Source organism: Vipera berus, assembly GCF_964194415.1.
Source record: "Vipera berus genome assembly, chromosome: 1".
NCBI classification, from domain to species: Eukaryota; Metazoa; Chordata; class Lepidosauria; order Squamata; family Viperidae; genus Vipera; species Vipera berus.
The window spans coordinates 360,100,892-360,121,679 of record NC_138202.1 but is presented as its reverse complement, the minus strand read 5'-3'; the positions used below and the strand labels follow the sequence as shown (position 1 = coordinate 360,121,679).

At 45.4% G+C, this 20,788-nt stretch overlaps 1 protein-coding gene across 2 annotated transcripts in view; it reads left to right on the top strand.

Moving 5' to 3' along the window:
- CPD (carboxypeptidase D) overlaps nucleotides 1–19,661 on the top strand; it is a 53,459-nt gene extending 33,798 nt beyond the window's left edge. Inside the window, exons 11-21 of one of the 2 annotated variants that reach the window (XM_081337775.1) lie at nucleotides 1,156–1,325; nucleotides 2,449–2,760; nucleotides 4,311–4,506; nucleotides 6,093–6,228; nucleotides 7,687–7,827; nucleotides 9,176–9,271; nucleotides 9,433–9,497; nucleotides 10,147–10,278; nucleotides 12,663–12,848; nucleotides 14,771–14,870; nucleotides 16,863–19,661. In XM_081337775.1, the coding sequence (XP_081193901.1) occupies nucleotides 1,156–1,325; nucleotides 2,449–2,760; nucleotides 4,311–4,506; nucleotides 6,093–6,228; nucleotides 7,687–7,827; nucleotides 9,176–9,271; nucleotides 9,433–9,497; nucleotides 10,147–10,278; nucleotides 12,663–12,848; nucleotides 14,771–14,870; nucleotides 16,863–17,089 (1,761 nt within the window). In that variant the 3' untranslated portion in view covers nucleotides 17,090–19,661. Of the gene's footprint in view, nucleotides 1–1,155; nucleotides 1,326–2,448; nucleotides 2,761–4,310; nucleotides 4,507–6,092; nucleotides 6,229–7,686; nucleotides 9,120–9,175; nucleotides 9,272–9,432; nucleotides 9,498–10,146; nucleotides 10,279–12,662; nucleotides 12,849–14,770; nucleotides 14,871–16,862 lie in introns of those variants that run through there. The other variant, XM_081337774.1, reaches the window with a different exon arrangement.
- The last annotated feature ends 1,127 nt before the right edge of the window (nucleotides 19,662–20,788 follow it).

Sequence of the window (20,788 nt, the reverse complement as noted above, 5' to 3'; positions counted from 1 at the left end):
GTACTTCACTTGCTCTTCTCTGCACTTTTTCCCTGGCCCTTGTTTCCTCCTTGGTTTGGGAAGACACATCAAAGACTAAATGAAATCTTTTTTTAAAAGGATCTTTATTAGTTTTCCTCTTGCATACATATGTTTGTTTTTCAACCAGCGTGCTGTCTGGATTCAAAAGCGCTAATATATAGTCAATTCCTAATCCTTAATTCTTTCCTGTAGCCATTTGTAGAATGACTCCCAGGTTTGGTGGTATTCTGTTTCTTCTTGATCTTTCAATCTCATCCTTAATCTGTCCATCTCTGCGCATTCCAGTATTTTTTTGATTACTTCTTCCTCTGGTGGTATTCCTTCATTTTTCCAGTATTGCGCAAAGACTATTCTTGCAGCTGTTGTGACGTGTAGAACCAAATATAAACTTTGTTTATTAATCTTTTCTGGCATTATACCTAATAGAAAAAATTCAGGATTAAATCCTACATGTTCTCCCAACATTTTTTCTAACCAGGCATGTATCTTTTTCCAACAAGCCTTTGCTTTACCACATGTCCACCAAATATGATAGTACGTGCCTATGTTTACATTTCCAGCATCTACCTGACATATTTTTAAACATATTTTTGCTAATCTCGCTGGTGGCAAGTGCCATCTATAAAACATTTTAGATAGATTTTCTTTATACGAAGTTGACGTTGTCAATTTATAATTTCTCTCCCATCGTTTTTGCCATTTTTCTACTACTATATATTACAGCAGACATGTCAAACACAAGGCCCGGGGGCAGGATCCGGCCTGCAAAGTGATTTCATGCGGCCCGCAAAGCCATCCTGGAAAGAGTGAGGGAACGGCCCCCACTGCCTTGGCCCTGGCCCAGAGACCCTCCTTCTGCCAGAGACCCTCAGATCTGTCCCACTCCTGCCCAGGCCCCCATAGGCACCCTTGATGCGAACGATGTAGAGCTGGCCACGCCCACCCAGTAGGTCATACGTACTCTAGCCACGCCCACCCAGCAGGCCACGCCCACCCTGGCCATACCCACCCGGCCCCCTGAGGGCAACCGCAATGCTGATGCGGCCCTCAATGAAATTGAGTTTGTATTACAGCCAAAATGTTTCGCCCACTTTTTTTGCCAGATGCACAATTCATCCGTCTCTCTTCACTTAGGTTCACCAAGGTGTCAGAGGGTTTGTTTTGGATGCCACAGATGGACGAGGCATCTTGAACGCGACCATCAGCGTGGCCAGCATCGACCATCTAGTCTCCACCTATAAAGCCGGGGATTATTGGCGCCTGCTGACTCCAGGAACGTACAAGATCACGGCGTCTGCCCGAGGGTAAGCCCCACACACGCCTTTTTTATTTCTAATATCCGCTGCTTTAGCCTTAGGGCTCTTCTTGAATGCGCTGGAATTAAATCACCTGTTCGCTTCCGGAGAGAAACCGTTGCTGCCATTTTTCAGCTTATTTTTTGTAGGAATTGTAGCGTTTGCTGTCTTCTGCTGTTAAACGAAGGGTGACTTCATTTAAAACTGAAGTTTAATCGAGTTGCATTGCTGCACCTTGATTAGACTTCAGTTGCTGTTGCTGGAAAGAAGGCCGTGTCTTTTTATTCTGATGCTGGGAAAATACTCGGAATATCTTGGGAGTATAAAGAAGTTGACACTAAATGAACTACAAGTAGTCCTCGACTTACAACAGTTCAGTTGTGATGACCGAAGTTACAACCGGACTGAAAAAATTGACTTATGACCGTTTTTCATACTGATGACCTTTGCAGCATCCCTGTGGTCACGTGATCATAATTTGGACGCTTGGCAACTGACTCAACGTTTATGACGGTCGCAGCCTGTTGGTATGGCTGGCTATACTCCTGTATCTCCTACCTACCCGATGGTAGGAGAGTAAAGAGGTATCGACCAGGGTGTGAGTCCCTGAGAATTTTCCTCACTCTTCCAAGGCAGCGGGCCCTTGCGAGGTCATCCAGAGGTGTCAGGGGACAGCCCACGATGTCTTGTTCTGTGCTCACCACCCTCCGTAATACTTTCCTATCCGCGGCTGTCAGGCCAGCATACCAAACCACAATACAGTGCGAGAGGACGCGCTCCATAGTAGACCGGATGCAGACACCTGCTGAGTCATTCCTATCATTGCGTCATCCAGCTTCCATTACATCTGCTGGTTAGCCTTTAAGTCATTATCCTGACAATTCATTTCACCACGGTGGCAAGAAAGGTCGTAAAACGGGACAAAACTCACTTAGCTACTACCTCACCAAGCAAAAAAATTTGGGGCTGAAATTGCGGTTGCAAATCGAGAGCTACCCATTAGATCTGATAAAGCTCGTTTCAGAAGAAGGGTATTACCTCAGCCAGAATGAACTGTGTTTCCTTCTTTCCTTCGTATGCTTTATTTGTTTTTCTTCCTGTTTGTTTATTTATTTATTTATTTTTTGGGAAGGTACAATTCAGAGACAAAGATAGTAAAAGTTGAAGAGATCCGTGCCGCACAAGTCAACTTTACTCTGAGTCGAAAAGGCCCCAAAGTTGAAGAAGGGTCGGCACTACATGTGAACCTGGCGGACTCGAACGGGTCGGTCACCAAGGAATTTGAAACCCTGATCAAAGACCTCTCAGCAGAGAATGGCTTGGACCATCTCCTGTTGGCTTCCTCCGCTGACGTTCAGCCTTCGCGTTACCGTCCCTACAACGATCTGTCTATGTTCCTCAGAGGCTTGAATTTGAATTATCCAGAAATCACAAATCTTGTTAGGTAGGTGACGCCATGAGACGTTTACATGCTGGGAAAACACAGCGGCGTTCCATCGTTGGGTCACAGATGTGTTCTTGAAAGAAAGTGGGGGGGTGTCCTTGGTGCTCTCTGAGCTTGGTGGTTTTCCTGCAGACGTTTCGTTACCCAGCTAGGTAATATCATCAGTGCTAGACAGGAGTGGGATTGAGGGGGGAGGAGGAGGAGGAGGACTGTGGGGTCCTTGATGCTCCCTGAGCTGGGTGGTGTTCTTCCAGACGTTTCATTAACCAGCTAGGTAATGTCATCAGTGCTAGACAGGAGTGGGATTGAGGGGGGAGGGGGAGGAGGACTGTGGGGTCCTTGATGCTCCCTGAGCTGGGTGGTTTACTTCCAGACGTTTCATTACCCAGCTAGGTAATGTCATCAGTGCTAGCCAGGAGTGCAGTTTGCTGTCAGTCTATATTCTGGTGGCTTGCCCTGGCAGTATTGGTGGGGGTGGTCTTAGAAATTCTTTGGTTGTGCTGTCTTCATGCTTGCTCTTTAGAAAGAAAGTTCAGTAGGAAAATGACCTGATTACAGCAATGCGGTCCGAAGCTGGTGTGCCCACCATTCTTAAAAAAGCAAAAAAACTCTGCGCCTGATCTAGAAAAACTGACCTCTGTGCTGATCACTGCTAAATGCTGTATTCCCCAGATAATAGACTGAGCTTTAAATTACCTCTATTTTTCTCAACAGCCTTCCTCCTTTGCTAATCCATGGAGGAGGGAGTCGGCCCCTGAAATTATTGCTTTGGTATCGGGAGACGTTGACCGTGCATTTTTCACTCTTAGGTCACTTGTTTGGGAAGTCGTTGGGGATAGGCAGGCTTCCTACTTGAAACGATAGCTGAACTTTCCTGAAACTTGCAATTCTGCGTCAGGAAAAAAAGGCGAATCGCTCCTCGTGAGATGTATAAAGTCAGCAAAAAACCCCAAACATTCTGTTGTCGTGCTAAATAGCAAAATACTTACTATATTCAGTAGCTGTGAATCTTAGTAACGGGATTGGCATCCTGGGAAGATCTGGGGACATTTCCTGGGAATAGGGTGGGATGACTTAAAAAGGCAATAGGCCTATGAGAAGTTTACACCTTAAATAGGATACGTAAATAAAACGTCTGTTTTGGGTGAGTTTCCCACCAAACAAAGGAGCTGCAAACAACCTCTATTTGTTTGATTTTCTTGCTTTTTCCCCTCCATGGAGCAATCTTGAGGTTCTTTAACGGGAGGCAGTTCCTGTGCCAGCATCTTGCCATAAATGTCTCAATACGAGGGGAAATGTTGCTTTTCGTTTCTGCAGAATCAAAAGGCAGCCTAAAATTGCCATCTCTTGTTTTTTTTTAAAAGCAGCCAGTAGACTTCTTTTTTTATTTTTATTTTATTTTATTTTTTTATGCTTATATTCATTTTTATTTTTCCATTTCTTCCACAAACAAATCAACAAATATACCGTCCGAGCAGCTCCTCTCCTTAGATTTTCAATATCTATATTAGGTATGATAACATTCTTCTTCTGCTCTCTTATTTTGGCAGCTTGGGCCAAAGTCGGGAGTTTCGTCACATATGGTCCCTGGAAATCTCTAACAAACCCAATCAATCTGAGCCAGAAGAACCGAAGGTCCGTTTTGTTGCCGGCATCCATGGTAATGCCCCGGTCGGTACCGAGCTGCTTCTGGCACTGGCAGAGTTCCTCTGCATGAACTACAAAAAAAACACGGCTATCACAAAGGTAGGTCACCTGCAAGCATCTAAGGTGGGCAACTAGGGCCCCTTTATGACCTGTGGCCTTTGGCTCCCAGAGGAGTCAAAGTCCAGAGGTCATAAAGCAGGGCCCTAGTTGCCCACCCTGATCTACAGGGTTGTAGCAATTAGTTGTAGCATTGCATATTTTATCTTCTGTCCCAGCCTGCGTGAGTCCTTGTTAAACTCACAAGGAGAAACCCCTCTTCCAACAAGTAGGCTGGAACTGCAGGAAAAAAACAAAGCCCTTTTATTATTATTATTTACAGACCTGTAAAATGTCCAAAGGCAAACAAAACACAATTCTGTGAAACTTGATTCCTTCACAAACGGAAAATTGTCCATAGGCAAACAAAACACAATAAAATGAAGTTTGATTCCTTCACAAACGGTTGCCTTCAGCAACCAGCACCTCCTACACCTTCCCTTCTTATTATGCAGCCCCAAGACGTGGCTTTCCTAATGTCTTCCCCTCTGCCTTTGGAGCCGCTCCATTGCCTCCCTCTGTCCAACTCTTGTTGTCTGTTGGCGTTTGCGAGCATCTATGATGTCTTCCAGCTGTGAGCCCTCCGAGTCTGACTCGGCCTCCCAGCACAGCTGTGTCTCAGCCTGAGCAGGAGTGGAGGGGCCAGGCTCCTCCTCAGAGTATAAGTCTTGGAGCTCCTAGGAGCCTTCCTCCGACTCTGATGGCACTCCAGGCCCCTCCTTCTCCTCCTCTGATTCCCCAGACTCAGCTGCCGGGCCCATTGGCTGGTGAGGAATCACAACAATTTTGTCAGATCAGGTGGAACATGAAAGGAACGAATTAGGCAGAACATGCGTGTATTAGAGCCCTACGGAAAACCCACCTCAGGTCGTCGGAAATCTGAGGAGTGCAACGGGGCTTTCCTCTCGGTTTGGGGATTGTGCCAGATGAGGCCTTTTATGTGCAGTCATTCCTGCCTTATATTTTATGAGACAGCTTTGTTCTCTCTCCCTACTGTTTCATCTATCTCTTACTTATTTATTTTATTTATTTATTTTATTATATTTATATACCGCCCTTTCCCGAAGGACTCAGGGCGGACTTAAGTGTTGAACTAGCCCACCCGAGAGTTGTCCCCTCTTAAGAGTTTTTAAAATATCCAAATCCGAGAAGGGGCCAACCATCAAATCACTTACATTAAACAGCCCTCAGCACCTTTCGAATTATTGTAAAAATCCTCGGTCACGTTACCGTAACTAATAAAAGGCCCACTTTTGAATGTTTCCCCCAATTTCACTTAAAGTCTGTTGAAATGGTTTTAGGATACGAAGCGGTTGTGTGTGTGTGTGTGTGCGTGCGCGCGCCTTGTTCAGCAGAGGAAAGTCACTCTGCCCTCACTTCCCAAAACGGGTCTGTGCCCATCGGCCTGAACAGAAGGAGCTAGTTTTGCCTTGCTGCGAAGCTTTGCCGAAGCTGTGCCGTGAGTGAAAGGTTAGGCCACTCTCTTCAGTTTTTCCCAACTTTCCTCGATGAGATAAATAAGACTGGATTAACGCTCCGTGAAATGGTTTATTTTTCCGTGGTTGTTTCTCTCCCCCCGCCCTCCTCAGCTGATTGAGAAGACAAGAATCGTGATCGTGCCGTCCCTAAATCCAGACGGGCGTGAGATTGCCCAGGAAGGCGATTGCACCTCCAGCCTGGGACAGACCAATGCCAACGGCAAAGATTTGGACACAGATTTCACAAGTAAGAGCAGGTTAATACTTAACTTTCTGGGCTGCCCTTTTGTCTGCACCAGGGACGACGAGAACGTGCCATACCTCTGATCCCCCGCCTCGGTTATTTGATTGTTTTAACATGTAGAGATTTAATCGTGTGTCACTGGTTCTTACACGTAATTCAGATTTTACCCTGGTGTGGCTGGATATCTTAACCAGTGGTTTCCCTTGTTCAATTTACGTCGTGTTTTTTTTAACGTTTTGAGGGTCGGTTGTCCCTCACACAATGTGTCCTTGAGAATTTCTATTGCTTTATGGGTTTATTTATTTATTTTTTAATCCCATTTATATCCCGCCCTTCTCTGAAGACTCAGGGCGGCTTACAATCCAAGAAGCACAAACCAATGTGCTTAGCAATAGCCTTCATTCTGTGTATATGCCTGCTTATTAGGGCTTTCGCCCCCCCCCCCCACGGCATTGTTACAAAGTCAGCTTATTGCCCCCAACAATCTGGGTCCTCGTTTTACCTACCTGAGAAGGATGGAAGGCTGAGTCAACCCTGAGCCTGGTGGGACTTGAACCTGCACTAATTGCAAGTGGGTCGTCATACAGAGGTTACCACGTTCGATATGTGGCACCAGGCTAGAAAGCAGGAGATCGTGAGTTCAAGTTCTGCCTTAGGCGTAAAAGGCAGCTGGGTGACTTTGAGCCGGTCCCTCTCTGAGTCTCTTGCCGACCGCCCCACCTGCCAGAGACCTCCTGGAGCTCCCCCAACCCTGCCCACCCCCCACAGGTGTCCCTCCCCACGAGCAACATTGAGGTGACCACGCCCACCTTGGCCACACCCACCCAATCTTCCATGGTCACCACAGCCACGCCCACCCAGTGGGCCACCTCCCACCTGGTACCCAGCGATACGTAAGTGGGTTTTGGGTTGCAGTTTGGGCACTCGGGTCTCTACAAGGTTCGCCGCCCCTGGTTTAGAGTATTGCCCTCAGCAGTCACCTGGAATTAACGCCCCCGCCCCAAAAAAGCAGGGGTTAACACCTGAGAAACAATCGAGTACTAAGCCACAGCCTACTCGAGGAACCACCCGAACCCCCAAGACTGGCAAGTTAAGCTACTGTATATAAATGGAGAGCAAAACCCACAGCCTCCTAGCACCGGTGATGTTACCGAGCTGGATCGTATGTAAGGAAACCTCCGCAAGAAAACCAGCAAACCCCACAGTTCTTCCCCGGCCTCTCCCCCCTGCTCCCCTTTCCCTCCATTCCACAACACATACTGTGTGGTTGGGTCGCAAAATATCCCCGAGCAAACAGCCAGGCCCAGAGAGCCGGAAGGACCCCCGCCCCCTAGATTGAAACGGCCATTAGACCCTCGGTATGCTTCTGCACCGGTAGCAGCCTGCCTGCCCCGTTGCCTCTTTGCGCCGACGACGTTGAATGTCTCTCTTAGTCTGGGAATGACTTCCTTGCTCCGCTAGGCAATTCTTCCGTGGCAAGGGAGCCGGAAACGAAAGCCATTATGGAGAACCTGATACAGAAGCAGGACTTCAGCCTCTCCCTGGCCTTGGACGGAGGCTCCCTCCTGGTTACTTACCCCTACGACAAACCTGTGCAGACCGGTGAGCTGATTCTCTTTTTCTTTTTTTATTTTTTTCTTTTCTTTTTTCTTTTCTTTTTTTTCTTCCTTCCCCTTCCTTTTCTTTCTCTTTCTTACTTTCTTTTCCTTCCTCCCTCCCTCCCTTTTTCTTTCTTTCTTTCTTTCTTTCTTTTTCTTTCTTTCTTCCTCCCTTCCCTTCCCCTTCCTTCCTTCCTTTTTTTCTTTCTTTCTTTCTTTCTTTCTTTCTTTTTCTTTCTTTCTTCCTCCCTTCCCTTCCCCTTCCTTCCTTCCTTTTTTTCTTTCTTTCTTTCTTTCTTTCTTTCTTTCTTTCTTTCTTTCTTTCTTTCTTTCTTTCTTTCTTTCTCTTTCTTTCTTCCTCTTCCTTCCTTCCTACCTTCCTTCCTTCTCTCTCTTTCTTTCTTTCTTTCTTTCCTTTCTTTCTTCCTCCTCTTTCTTTCTTTCTTTCTTTCTTTCTTTCTTTCTTTCTTTCTTTCTTTTTCTTTCTTCCTTCCCTTCCCCTTCCTTCCTTTCTTTCTTTCTTTCTTTCTTTCTTTCTTTCTTTCTTTCTTTCTTTCTTTCTTTCTTTCTCTCTTTCTTTCTTTCTTTCTTTCTTTCTCTTCCTTCCTTCCTTCCTTCTCTCTCTCTTTCTTTCTTTCTTTCTTTCTTTCTTTCTTTCCTTTCTTTCTTCCTCCTCTTTCTTTCTTTCTTTCTTTCTTTCTTTTTTCTTTCTTTCTTACTTTCTTTTTCTTTCTTCCTCCCTTCCCTTCCCCTTCCTTCCTTTTTCTCTTTCTTTCTTTCTTTCTTTCTTTCTTTCTTTCTTTCTTTCTTTCTTTCTTTCTTCCTCTTCCTTCCTTCCTTCCTTCTCTCTCTCTCTCTCTCTTTCCTTCTTTCCTTCTTGTTTTCTTTCTTTCTTACTTTCTTTTTCTTTCTTCCTCCCTTCCCTTCCCCTTCCTTCCTTCCTTTTTTTCTTTCTTTCTTTCTTTCTTTCTTTCTTTCTTTCTTTCTTTCTTTCTTTCTTTCTTTCTTTCTTTCTTTCTTTCTTTCTTTTTTCTTTCTTTCTTTCTTTCTTTCTTTCTTTCTTTCTTTCTCTTTCTTTCTTCCTCTTCTCTTTCTTTCTTTCTTTCTTTCTTTCTTTCTTTCTTTCTTTCTTTCTTTCTTTCTTTCTTTCTTTCTTTCTTTCTTTCTTTCTTTCTTTCTTTCTTTCTTTCTTCAAAACATCTTTTCAGACCAGCTCTTCATTCTGCTTTGGTCCTTGAGCCAATTCTATACCAACACACACACCCCTTAACATTCTGGAAAGAAATTTGAAATTGAGCCATATACTTCTGTTGATTGTCCTCAGGAGGTTTTTTCTTTTCTTTTTTTAATAGTGGAAAATAAGGAAACTCTGAAACACTTGGCTTCTGTCTATGCAAACAACCATCCTACAATGCACTTGGGACAACCTAACTGTCCAAACAAATCAGGTAGGTGCCTGTAATATCCTAAAGCATTTGGAGTTGTTTGTTATGAGCTGACTCTGGGTTGCACAATCACGCCAGTGTGATGAGCGATAATGGAAATTTGATAAATAAATACAATTTAAATATATATATATATATATATATATATATTTTATTTTTTACAGATGAGAATATCCCGGGAGGTGTGTTGCTTGGAGCACAATGGCACAGCCATCTAGGTAGCATGAAGGTATTTCAGACGTAGTTACTTTGGTGCTTATTGTGCAGTAGGTGTGATTAATCGAGGTTGCCAATACTGGTAGTCCTCGAGTTATTGCCATTTGTTCAGTGGCCGTTTGAAGTTAACAACGACACTGGAAAAAGGTGACCTGACCATTGTTCACACGACCGTTGTAGCAGCCCTATGGTCACATGATCACAATCTGGACTTTTGGCAACTGGCATCTCTATGGCCAACTGGCCACCTAATGAGAAGGAAGGACTCACTGGAGAAGAGCCTCATGCTGGGAAAGGTGGAGGGCAAGAGAAGAAGGGGACGACGGAGAATGAGGTGGCTGGATGGGGTCACTGAAGCAGGAGGCCTGAGCTTAAATGGACTCCAGAAGATGGTAGAGGACAGGAAGGCCTGGAGGAACGTTGTCCATGGGGTCGTGATGGGTCGGACACGACTTCGCGACTAACAACAACAATAATCTGGCTTCTGCAAACTTCTGACAAGCAAAGTCAGTGGGGAAGACAACTGCGTTACTAAAAACTGCAGTGATTCACTTAACACCTGTGGCAGGAAAGGTCGTAAAATGGGGCCCAACTTGCTTAGCAATGGAAATTTTGCTCTCAATTGTGGACGGACCCAAACCCTCTTATTCTTCTTTCTCCAGGATTTCAGTGTCACTTATGGGCATTGCCCAGAGATCACAGTATATACCGGTTGCTGTTCCTTTCCAAATGCGGGACAACTCCACACACTCTGGACGGAGAATAAGAAATCTCTTCTCAGCATGCTGGTGGAGGTGAGTTTTGATGCGCCGTGGCTGGATGTCAGTTGCATTCTAACTTTTGTTTGCAACTGCTCCAAAAGCAGTGGAAAGGAGATTCGATCTAAGAATCAGATCTCACGTACCTCTTGAATACAGAGAACAGGAAATATAAGCACAGTGGAGAGAGAGGCATGCTGATAAGCTGGGACAAAGGAATTTTCTCTCTCACTGAAGATCACTAGGTCGGTTCCCATCACTTGTTGGGAAGACGGCTTTTCATTACGATTTTTCATGCCACTTGGGATATATTTATTTTATTATTTATTGAACTTATATACCGCCCTTCTCCCACAGGACTCAGGGCGGTTCACAAGGCAATTAAAAATAACACTACAATACAAAAAAGTTAATAACAATTAAAATAATTAAATTATCCCTGAATAAAATATAAAACCCCTGTAATTCTAATTAAAACCCAATTACAATAAGTTAAAAATTAAAACTCTCAGCCTGGGCCGGAAAGCTCGAAGAGCCAGGTCTTCAGGTCCCGGCGAAATGAGCGAAGGTCGGGGGCAGTCCTGAGCTCCGCGGGCAGCTGGTTCCAGAGGGCAGGCGCACCCACTGAGAAGGCCCTACCCCTGGGTGTTATCCACCGGCAATCTTTTACCGGCGGCACCCTGAGAAGGCCCTCCCTGTGGGAGCGCACTGGACGAAGGGAGCTTGATGCCAGCAGCAGGTGTTCCCTCAGATACCCCGGACCCAAGCCATTTAGGGCTTTATAGGTCATCACCAGCACCTTGAATCTCACCCGGAGGGCAACCGGAAGCCAATGCAGCTCGCGGAGCAGAGGTGTTACATGGGAGTATCGGGAAACCCCCAACACAACTCTTGCGGCTGCATTCTGCACCAGTTGAAGCCTCCGGGTGGTCCTCAAGGGCAGCCCCATGAAGAAAGCGTTGCAGTAGTCTAAACGGGAGGTCACGAGCGCATGAGTGACTGTGCGCAAGGCATCTCGGTCCAGATAGGGCTTTTATGCTGGCGACAGCAGCGGTCCCCAACCTTTCTGGCTTGGCGGCCCGGCCCGGGTGTGTGTGAAGGGGAATGGTTCGCTGTGAGTGGTGGGCACGCATGAACATGCGCAGCTGCATTTGTGCCAGTGCAAGTGCCTGCCACTCATGCAAATGCCCACCACTCACTCAAGTGGAGCTTCGTGTGCGCGTTCACCACTTGCGCGAACCAGTCCCAAATGGGCCATCATCATGCCATGAAAGCGAAGATACAAAAATCTACTGACAATCCAAATTGCCGACTTTGCAACGACAAAGTTGAAACTCTTTCACATTTAATATGTGAGTGCAGCAAAATCGCGCAAACTGATTACAAAACTAGACATGACCAAGTCATATAGCCTTACAGCCTGTTTTCATAGATGTAGGATTGCAAACAAATTAAAACGATTGACACACAAAAATTTGCAGTAAGACAGTTAGCCTTAGAAGGTCATAACACAGAACAGTCAAAATGCCAATAGGGTGGATAAACAGAAACCTCTTCAGTCGACACACAAGAGCTACTATGTGTTATTCTGTAGAGAATCTTGTAAAGGTAGTCCTTGATTTACGACTGGCTCGTTACTTGAATAGACTCAAAAAAAGTTACTTACAGCTTTTCCTTGAAGTTATGACCACTATACCACCTTTACGGTCACATGATCACATTTCGGCTGCTTATCAACCTACTCCTATTTACCATTGGCTACAGCACGCCACAGTCCAATGTGATTGCATTTTGCAATTTTATTTTATTGTATTTCTTTTATTTTATTATTTTTGCAGTGTTCTGGCCATTGGATAAGTTAGATTTGGTCTTACGGCCACGTGATTCACTTAATGGCTGATGACTCACTTACGGACCATCATAAGAAACAGTCGTAAAATTGAATCTGCTCACGTGGTGATTCGATTTTACACTGCAGTGACTTACAACCAAAATTCTGGGCTTGTTGTAAGTTGAGGACTACCTGCATTCCATACACAAGAAAATGTGTATGTGTGTACAACGATTACACGGGATAATAATAATAATAATAATAATAATAATAATAATAATAATAATAATAATAATAATAATAATAATAATAATAATAATAATAATAATAATAATTTTATTTATATACCGCCCTTCTCCCGAAGGACTCAGGGCGGTGAACAGGGCAGATATATAAAAAATACAAAAGTTAAAAAAATTAAACATATGCCCAACTAAAAACAGTAAATACATATATTAAAAATGACAATAAAAACCCAACCCATCCCCCATCAGGCCAGGCCGGCTTGTTCAAATAAGAGTGTCTTCCTTCATAGGAAACACAAGTAATCGTGTTTCCTGCCCCCCCATCTCTGCCATCTTTCTTCCAGGTTCACAAAGGAGTCTACGGCTTTGTCAGAGACAAGCACGGCCGACCGGTATCCAAAGCCCAAATTGTGTTCAACGAAGGGATAAAAGTGTGCACCAAGGAAGGTGGCTATTTCCATGTGCTTCTCGCTCCTGGCTATCATAAGATCCACGCCATAGCGGAAGGCTATCAGCAGCAGCACATCCAGGTAGGGGAAAAGGCCTTTTGTTTTAGCCTGGCTCCACTGTGGAATAAATGCAGTGTGGAATTAGGTGGCATAACTGGCAATGCGGGTGGGTGGACGGATAGATGTAAAAGGAGAGATATAACAGGGAAAGAGGGATAAATGATAGATAGATAGGAGACAGGGAGGGAGGGAGATGTAAAAGGAGAAATATAACAAGAGAAAGAGGGATGGATGATAGATAGATAGATAGATAGATAGATAGATAGATAGATAGATAGATAGATGATAGATAGATGATAGATAGATGATTTGTTAGCTGCGAAGTCGTGTCCGACCCATCGCGACCCCATGGAAAACGTTCCTCCAGGCCTTCCTGTCCTCTACTATCTTCCGGAGTCCCTTTAAGCTCACGCCTCCTGCTTCAGTGACTCCATCCAGCCGCCTTATTCTCTGTCGTCCCCTTCTTCTCTTGCCCTCAACCTTTCCCAGCATGAGGCTCTTCTCCAGTGAGTCCTTCCTTCTCATTAGGTGGCCAAAGTATCTGAGTTTCCACTTCAGATAGATAGATAGATATAGATAAAACTGTAATTTCTATGTGGGTGCAATTGTTTCTGTATGTGAGAGAGAGAGAGAGAGAGAGAGAGAGAGAGAGAGAGAGAGAGAGAGAGAGAGAGAGAGAGAACCATAACTTCTATGTGGGTGTAATTGTTTATGTGTGAGATAGATAAGACACACACAAAAAAAAGAAAGAAAAAAGAGGAAGAAAAAGAGAAAGAGAACCATATCATTATGTGGGTGCAATTGTTTCTGTATATACTGCTAAGCTTGTAAGCCGCCCTGAGTCTTCGGAGAAGGGCGGGATATAAATGTAATAAAAACTAAAAATAAATAAATATATGTGAGATAGATGGATGGATGGAATCTGGATCTGAACTATTGGCCAAGGAAGCATAGTTGCTTTCTGTCAGCTGCCACCTGATGCCCGCTTGGGCCTGGCAACCCCGCGGTGACCGTCTGCCACGGCCTGTTGGGAGGGGGGATGAGGGGAAAGTTTTGCTTGGGGGGAAATCGGAAGTAGAAGCCGCCTCAAGACGCTGCTTCATGGTCACCCACCTGGGAGAAGCAGGGAGCCGCATACCAACCTGGGCTAAGACTTATAGAAACACCTTGCAGGAACGTGATTGGTGGGAAGCGAGAGGCAGATACGGGCGGGGGAAAAGTAGAACTTAGGGACTTTGAGACGTGAATCTCAGTTCTGTCTTTTCACTGCCGCGTCACACTTGGCCTCCAGGAAAATTATACCTTTCTCAACAAACGGAGCCAAGGATAGTTTTTACTTAGAGGCTTAAGGCGGCAGGGCTTTTCAACTTTTTCACCCATCGTACCACTTTTAGGATACGGCAACATCCGAGGACCACCGGTCGCCTAGCAAGGGGTCAAAAACTTGATGACCAAAAAAAAAGGAAAAAAAATGACAAAGTACAGGTAGTCCTCGACTTACAACAGTTTGCTTAGTTCACTTCAGTTGCCAAGCATCTGAATGTACATCACGAGACCCTGGAGATGCTGCAATATTGCAGCTGATCGGCGCTTCTTCTGGGCTCAGCAGAAGCGCCAGGATCGGTGCTGAGCTCCATTTGGATCCTGGCGCTGATCCTGGCGCTTCCGCTGAGCCCCGACAGCCCTGCAGCTCCAGCCGTCTCTCGCTCAGGCTTGGGCGGTGCTGCCACCGGTTTGGCTCATTCCCCTCCCCCGCTGCCACTTTTCTAGAATGGTCACGTACAACAAGTGCCAGGTGCCAATGAACCACAGGTGGTACCCGTACCACTGGTTGAAAAGCCCTGGACTAGACTGATCCTGATTTGCTTGTGTGTAGCGTGATTCCTTGAATGCGCTGAGCACATCCACGTGATTTGTTGAAACGGGCGCTTTTATCTTTTCAGGTTTTGGTTCGTCATGACATGGCCAGCTTCCTGCGCATACAGTTTGACGTAGACAACAAGATCTTTGGTCTTCCAAGAGAGTTGGTGGTTACAGTAGCAGGTAGAACCTCGTACAGTTTTCTGGGGTGTGTGGGGTGTGTGTGTGTATGTGTGAGAAAGATTGTTTCTGTCTGAATGGAGGCAAATATGCCACTTTTCACCACTCTGGCCGTTTAATCATTCTCCTTTGGCTTGCTGCCTATGGAGTGGAATGGAATATAGAATGGAATGGAATATAGAATGTGGAGTGGAGTGGAATGGACAGAGTTGGAAGGGACTTCGGAGGTCTTCTAGTCCAACCCCCTGCTCAGACAGGAGACCCTAGACCAGTGATGGCGAACCTTTTAAAGACTGAGTGCCCAAACAACTTGCTTATGTATCGTTGGGTGCTGGGTGGGCGTGGCCCATTGGGTGGGCGTGGCTGTGGTGGTAACGGCAGACTGGGTGGGACTAAAAAGTTCAATCAATGCCAACTTTGCAAGATTTTTTTTCCCGCGAGAAGTTGAAATTGATTGGACATATTTTTTTTTGTACACAGCGGCGGAGGCCTAAATCGAAAAAGGTTTATGAAACCCAGCTGGAGGTCTAGGACTGGGGCGACGGCGTGTGTGCCCACAGAGAGGGCTCTGTGTGCCACCTGTGGCATGCGTGCCATAGATTCGCCACCACGGCCCTATACCATTTCAGACAAACAGTTGTCCAGTCTCTTCTTAAAAACTTCCACCAGTGTTGGAGCATTCACCGCTTCTGGAGGCAAGGAGTTCCACTGGTTAATTGTTCTAACTGTCAGGAGGTTTCTCCTTAGTTCCAGGTTGCTTCTCTCCTTGATTAGTTTCTACTAATCCAGCATTCCTTTAACTTGTTTATTTTTCTCATTTTTGAACCTTCCTCAGAGGAAGGAGGCGAGGATGATTAAACACTGTTAAAATTCGTTAAAAATGTGAAGGCAGGACCATCCAGGGCACTAGCCAGCCCCACCGCTCCGTGCTCCTATATGGGCCCCAAGTAAAGCTTCAGAGCCATGTTTTCACACCTTTACAGAAGGCCAGGAGAATGTGGGGGTCTGACTGACATCCGGGGAGAGAAACAAGGGTGGGGGCTACAGCAGAGAAGGCCCCACCAGTCAAGAGTTCTTTAATTCTTTAGTTTTAATTAAACCCTTTAATTCTTTAACTGACGGATTCTGCAACATATGGGTGGGGCAGGCCAATGCGATGGTTTCATTCCTGGCTTGCATAGACAGCTTTATATTTAATGGTTGCTATATAAAACGCCCCTTCCATACCATATCACAATAACATGAGAATTCTATACTGCGTTGCCTTCCGATTCTGTGATTCTGCTAAATTGGTCTGCACGTATTGGTAGATGTGAGAGGTCTTTAGAAAGGAAAAAATTACAAAATGAAATTCATTGTAGAGAAAAATAAGGTTTTACACTTAGCTAAGAAAAACCAAATGGACAGGTGCAGCATAGGTGGTACCTTGCTCAATATAGTAGTAACTATGAGAGGGTTCTCAAGAGCCCTAGTGGACAATCCCTTAAAATTGCAGGAAATGGGTTTGGCTAGTCCAAAGAAAAGAAGAAATAGGGGACACGTGATAGCAGTATTCCAGTACTTGAGGATGCCACAAGACAAAGGGGGTCAAATTATTCTCCAAAGCACCAGAGGGAAGGACGAGAAACAGTGGTTGGAAACTGATCAAAGAGGGAAGCAACCTGGAATGAAGGAGAAACTTCCTGACAGGGAGGACAATTAAATAGTGGAACAGCGTTCCATCACTGGAGGCTTTTAGGAAGAGACCAGACAACCATTTGACTGAAATGGTACAAGGTTTGCTGCTTGAGCAGGGGGTTGGACTAGAAGACCTCCAAGGTCCCTTCCAACTCTGTTAGTCCGTGTTCTGTTCTATGTTCTACTGTCCTCTCCAGAACTGAGTATCTTTCTTGAGGTCTACTCAGGTAATTACAGGCAAGAATGTGTAACCTTGTGCACCTAGCCTGCAGCTAACGATGGGCTCTGCCTTTTAATTTTCCCCTTGCCTTCGCTCAGGTGCGACCATGTCGGCCGTGATCCTCACCGCCTGCATCATCTGGTGCGTGTGCTCCATCAAGTCCAACCGGCACAAGGACGGCTTCCACCGCCTACGGCAGCACCACGACGACTACGAGGACGAGATCCGCATGATGTCCACCGGCTCCAAGAAGTCGCTCCTGAGTCACGAATTCCAGGACGAAACGGACACGGAGGAGGAAACAGTTTACTCCAGCAAACACTGATCTTCACTCGTGGCAGGGAGTTTTCCCCTGCGGAGACGACGTTTCCCCGACACGGAGCATCGTTCCCAGCCGGCGGACACGGAACGCGCGACCTTCCAAAACCTCCGTTCTCGGTCCAGGCCAAATTTCTGCTTATGCACAAGGAGAAGCCCGTCCTGGATTGCTGGCCGTTTTTCCATTCGGAATCGGAAGCGTGGACCCCCTTTGGGCCAAATGGACACTCTGATAACGGAAGCTGCCACGGAGCTGCTGGCTTTTCTAGTACTTTGAAAAGTTTTGCTTTAAACCATTCTAAATGCTACTTGGGGGGCGTGGAAGCAGCAGCCCAAGCTGCTGATCCACTGCAGCCTATGGACAGTTGGAACTTTTTTTTTTCTCCTTCCTTCCTTCCTTCCTTCCTGCCTGCCTGCCTGGAATCCTTTCCCGAGTTGGTTTCGAACTCAAAAGCGACAAAAACTACCCTCTTAATTATGGGGAGTAAAATTCCTTCTGCTTAGGTCTTTCTGGGCAGACGCTGCCTTCAGATACGTCTTGAGATACGGGGATTATCTCCCTCTCCAGTTGAGGTTGCAAATTGCAGATTTCCCCCCCCCCCAAGCCGCAATTTCTGCCCGCTTTTCTTTGAGAATATAGAATAGCAGAGGGAGGTCCGTTTCCATAACTCCGGATAAGCCTAATACTAATTGGATTTTGAAATTACAGCTTGGGTGCCAAACGTTGTCCTGTAATTTATTTTTTGGAGCCCGCGGGAGCATCCACACAGTTCCCGGTTTGCTTCGACAGGAGCCACAATCTAGAAAACAACTTTCCGTAAGAAAAAAGTCTGCCTTTTTTCAGGAAAAGGCCTCGTTTTTTTTTTTCCTTCCCTTTTTCAACATTAAGTCTCTTAACTGCAGTCTCTGCCTTTCTGTCAAAGGCTGAATTTTGTGTGGAATTACAGTAGGCTGTTCTCGGATTCCTTTTTGGAACTAGGCCCCGACTATCTTAAGTGGGTCTATCCTGGAAGGAAGGCAGCACGGCGGTTACTTGTTCCTCACATTCTACATTGCATAAGTTTGGCCTTTTATTCTGGTAGCACTTTGGTGTGAAATGTCAAAAAAGGGGCTGAAATGTTTGAGAAGAGAAGCTGTCGTAGTCCACCTTTAAACAAGATCGTTTTCCTATTTACCCATTGTGTGGGGGGGGGGGTTTAAATTCCACTATTCCTTGATAGGGTAGCACGTGGGATGAGGATATGGGTGAAAACATTATCTGCAACTCCAAAGAACTGGAAGTGGATCTAGATGGAATCTGGATTCTTGTTACTACCCCAAAGTTTAACCTCAGCCTCCTCAAAAATTCTCTCTCATCTCTTCAAAACGTGTTTTGATGGCTTCTCCTGACGCTTGCTTCTATTTAATAAGGTTTTCTCGGAAGAGTTTTGAAATGTCAAACCCACTTTAAAACTGGGGCATTTATAACACTGTTGGATTCTGCTCATCATTCCCAGGAAATTCATTGACGGATAAATACATTTTAGGTATCAAGATGCTAAAAGCTTAGGCCACATTGTTGGAACACTCGACGAAGTAGGGCAAATTGTGGGACTTCCCTTCAAAATAATTTCAGCTGACCAGTATATTTTAGTCCCTCCCATCTGCTGGAAAGTATGCAGTACTAAACCAAGTGCCTCAAGTCTATTGGCATTATTATTAATTATCCCGGTACATCCACGCCAGTCGATGGCCATCAGGCTCAAGCGATGTTATCCCGCTTGCGTTCTGCTTTAATTCAGCTCTGCTGCTTCTCGCCCAATTACCTGTTAAGAGCTTTCTTTGAAATGAAGCAGAAACTGGCTTTAAATCCTTAAATTGCTATTTGGGGGGTGGGGGGAGGTGGGATAGGGTGTTTTTTTAAAAAAAAATCCAGGGGTCTTCCAACTTGGCCCTTTTATGGCTTGTGGACTTCAGCTTCCAGAATTCCTCAGCAATTCTGAGAGTTGAAGTCCACAAGTCATAAAAGGGCCAAGTTGGAAGGCCCCCTGCTTTAATCTATATTGCAATGGCCTTTATCCTCTTCATAACCTGGTTCAAATTTTTTTATTTTTTATTTAAAAAAAAAGGCAGTTCAGAATCTCTGGACTAAATTTGCCAGCAATAACCGGTGCGTTGAGGACCAGCCAACGGTATCCTTTCATCTTGTTCAAATCTAGACAGAAACAAAACTTGGAAGCCAGTCCTGTCGGGTTCACAGGTGGCTGCATCTTATCTGGGTAGTAATTTACACATTTCCCCCCCCCTAATTAAAACAGGGTGGCTGCCCTTTTTTGTATAACCCTGAGAGGCAACCTCGGCCTCTTGTGGCATAGAAAAATAAGTTGCAGCTACCTGTGTATGTTTGCCGCCATTTTGATTTTGATTTTTTTGGGTGGGTGGGTGTCCGTCTACCGTGCCTTCAGAAGTAAATGTGGAAAGGGAAGGGCTTGACCTTAGGAATGCAAACCAATTACTGTCACTGACAACTTGAAGGTCTGTGCATCACGCAAAAGACTTCTGCAGGTGTGAAATCGATTAAAATGTACGCTAAGCTCTAATCTGTATAAAGAGTCTTTTCTGGTTTCTCTCTTCTCTGCGCTTTCATTTGCTTCATCCGCTACATCCCATAGGGCAGGGGTAGGCAACCTCGGCTCTTTTATGACTCATGGACTTCAACTCCCAGAATTCCTGAGCCAGCTTGGCTGGCTCAGGAATTCTGGGAGTTGAAGTCCATGAGTCATAAAAGAGCCGAGGTTGCCTACCCCTGCCATAGGGTGTATATAATTTCTTGCTGGTTTTTCTACCTTTTTGGCAATTTGTCTGAAAGCGACTCCAGAGAGAGGCACGTCGACGTTTTTTTCCTCTGCCCTTAAAAGAGACCCAGCCTGGAATATCTGCACGTACCGTAGTCCTCGGTTTACGGACACAATTGAGCCCCAGAGATTCTATTGCTACGTGAGGCAGTCGCTGAGTGGGTTTTGCTCCAACTTGGCGACCGACCTTGACACAGATGTTATAGTGAATCGCTTGCGGTTGTTAAGCTTGTCACACGGTCATTAAGCGAATCTGGTCTAACCCATTGACTTTGCCAGTCACAAGGTCGCAAAAGGGGATCACGGGACCCTGCGACCGTCATAAATATGAGTCAGTTGCCAAGTGTGTGTGTTTTGATCATGTGACCATGGGAATGCTGCAACGGTCGCATGTATGAAAATGGTCCAAAGTCACTTTGTTCAGTGCCGTTTGTAACTTTGAACGGTCACTAAATTAATGGTTATAAGTCAAGGATTAGCTTGTGGTCATCTCACGTAAGTGCAACCAATCCATTCTACAGCTAGTCCTTGACTTATGACTGTAATTAAGCCTACATTTATGGGGCTATCAAGTGGGTCATTCATGTGACCATACCCGATTTTGCAACAAGTGAATTATTGATAATGGTTAAGCAAACTCATTGTGTACTACGGGAGTTTGGGGTTTTTTGGGTCAGAAACCAGAAGGAAATGTAAATCGTGACCACGAGATACGGCTGTAAAAGCAGGCTGATTGCCAAGCACTTAAAATGTGGGCATATATGTGTGTGTGGGGGGGAAAGTGGCCATCAGAACTTTGAATCTGGGTTGTAAGTACCTTTGGGTGGGGACGCGACGGAACTTTGAAACTGTGCTAAGCTGTCAGTCGTAAG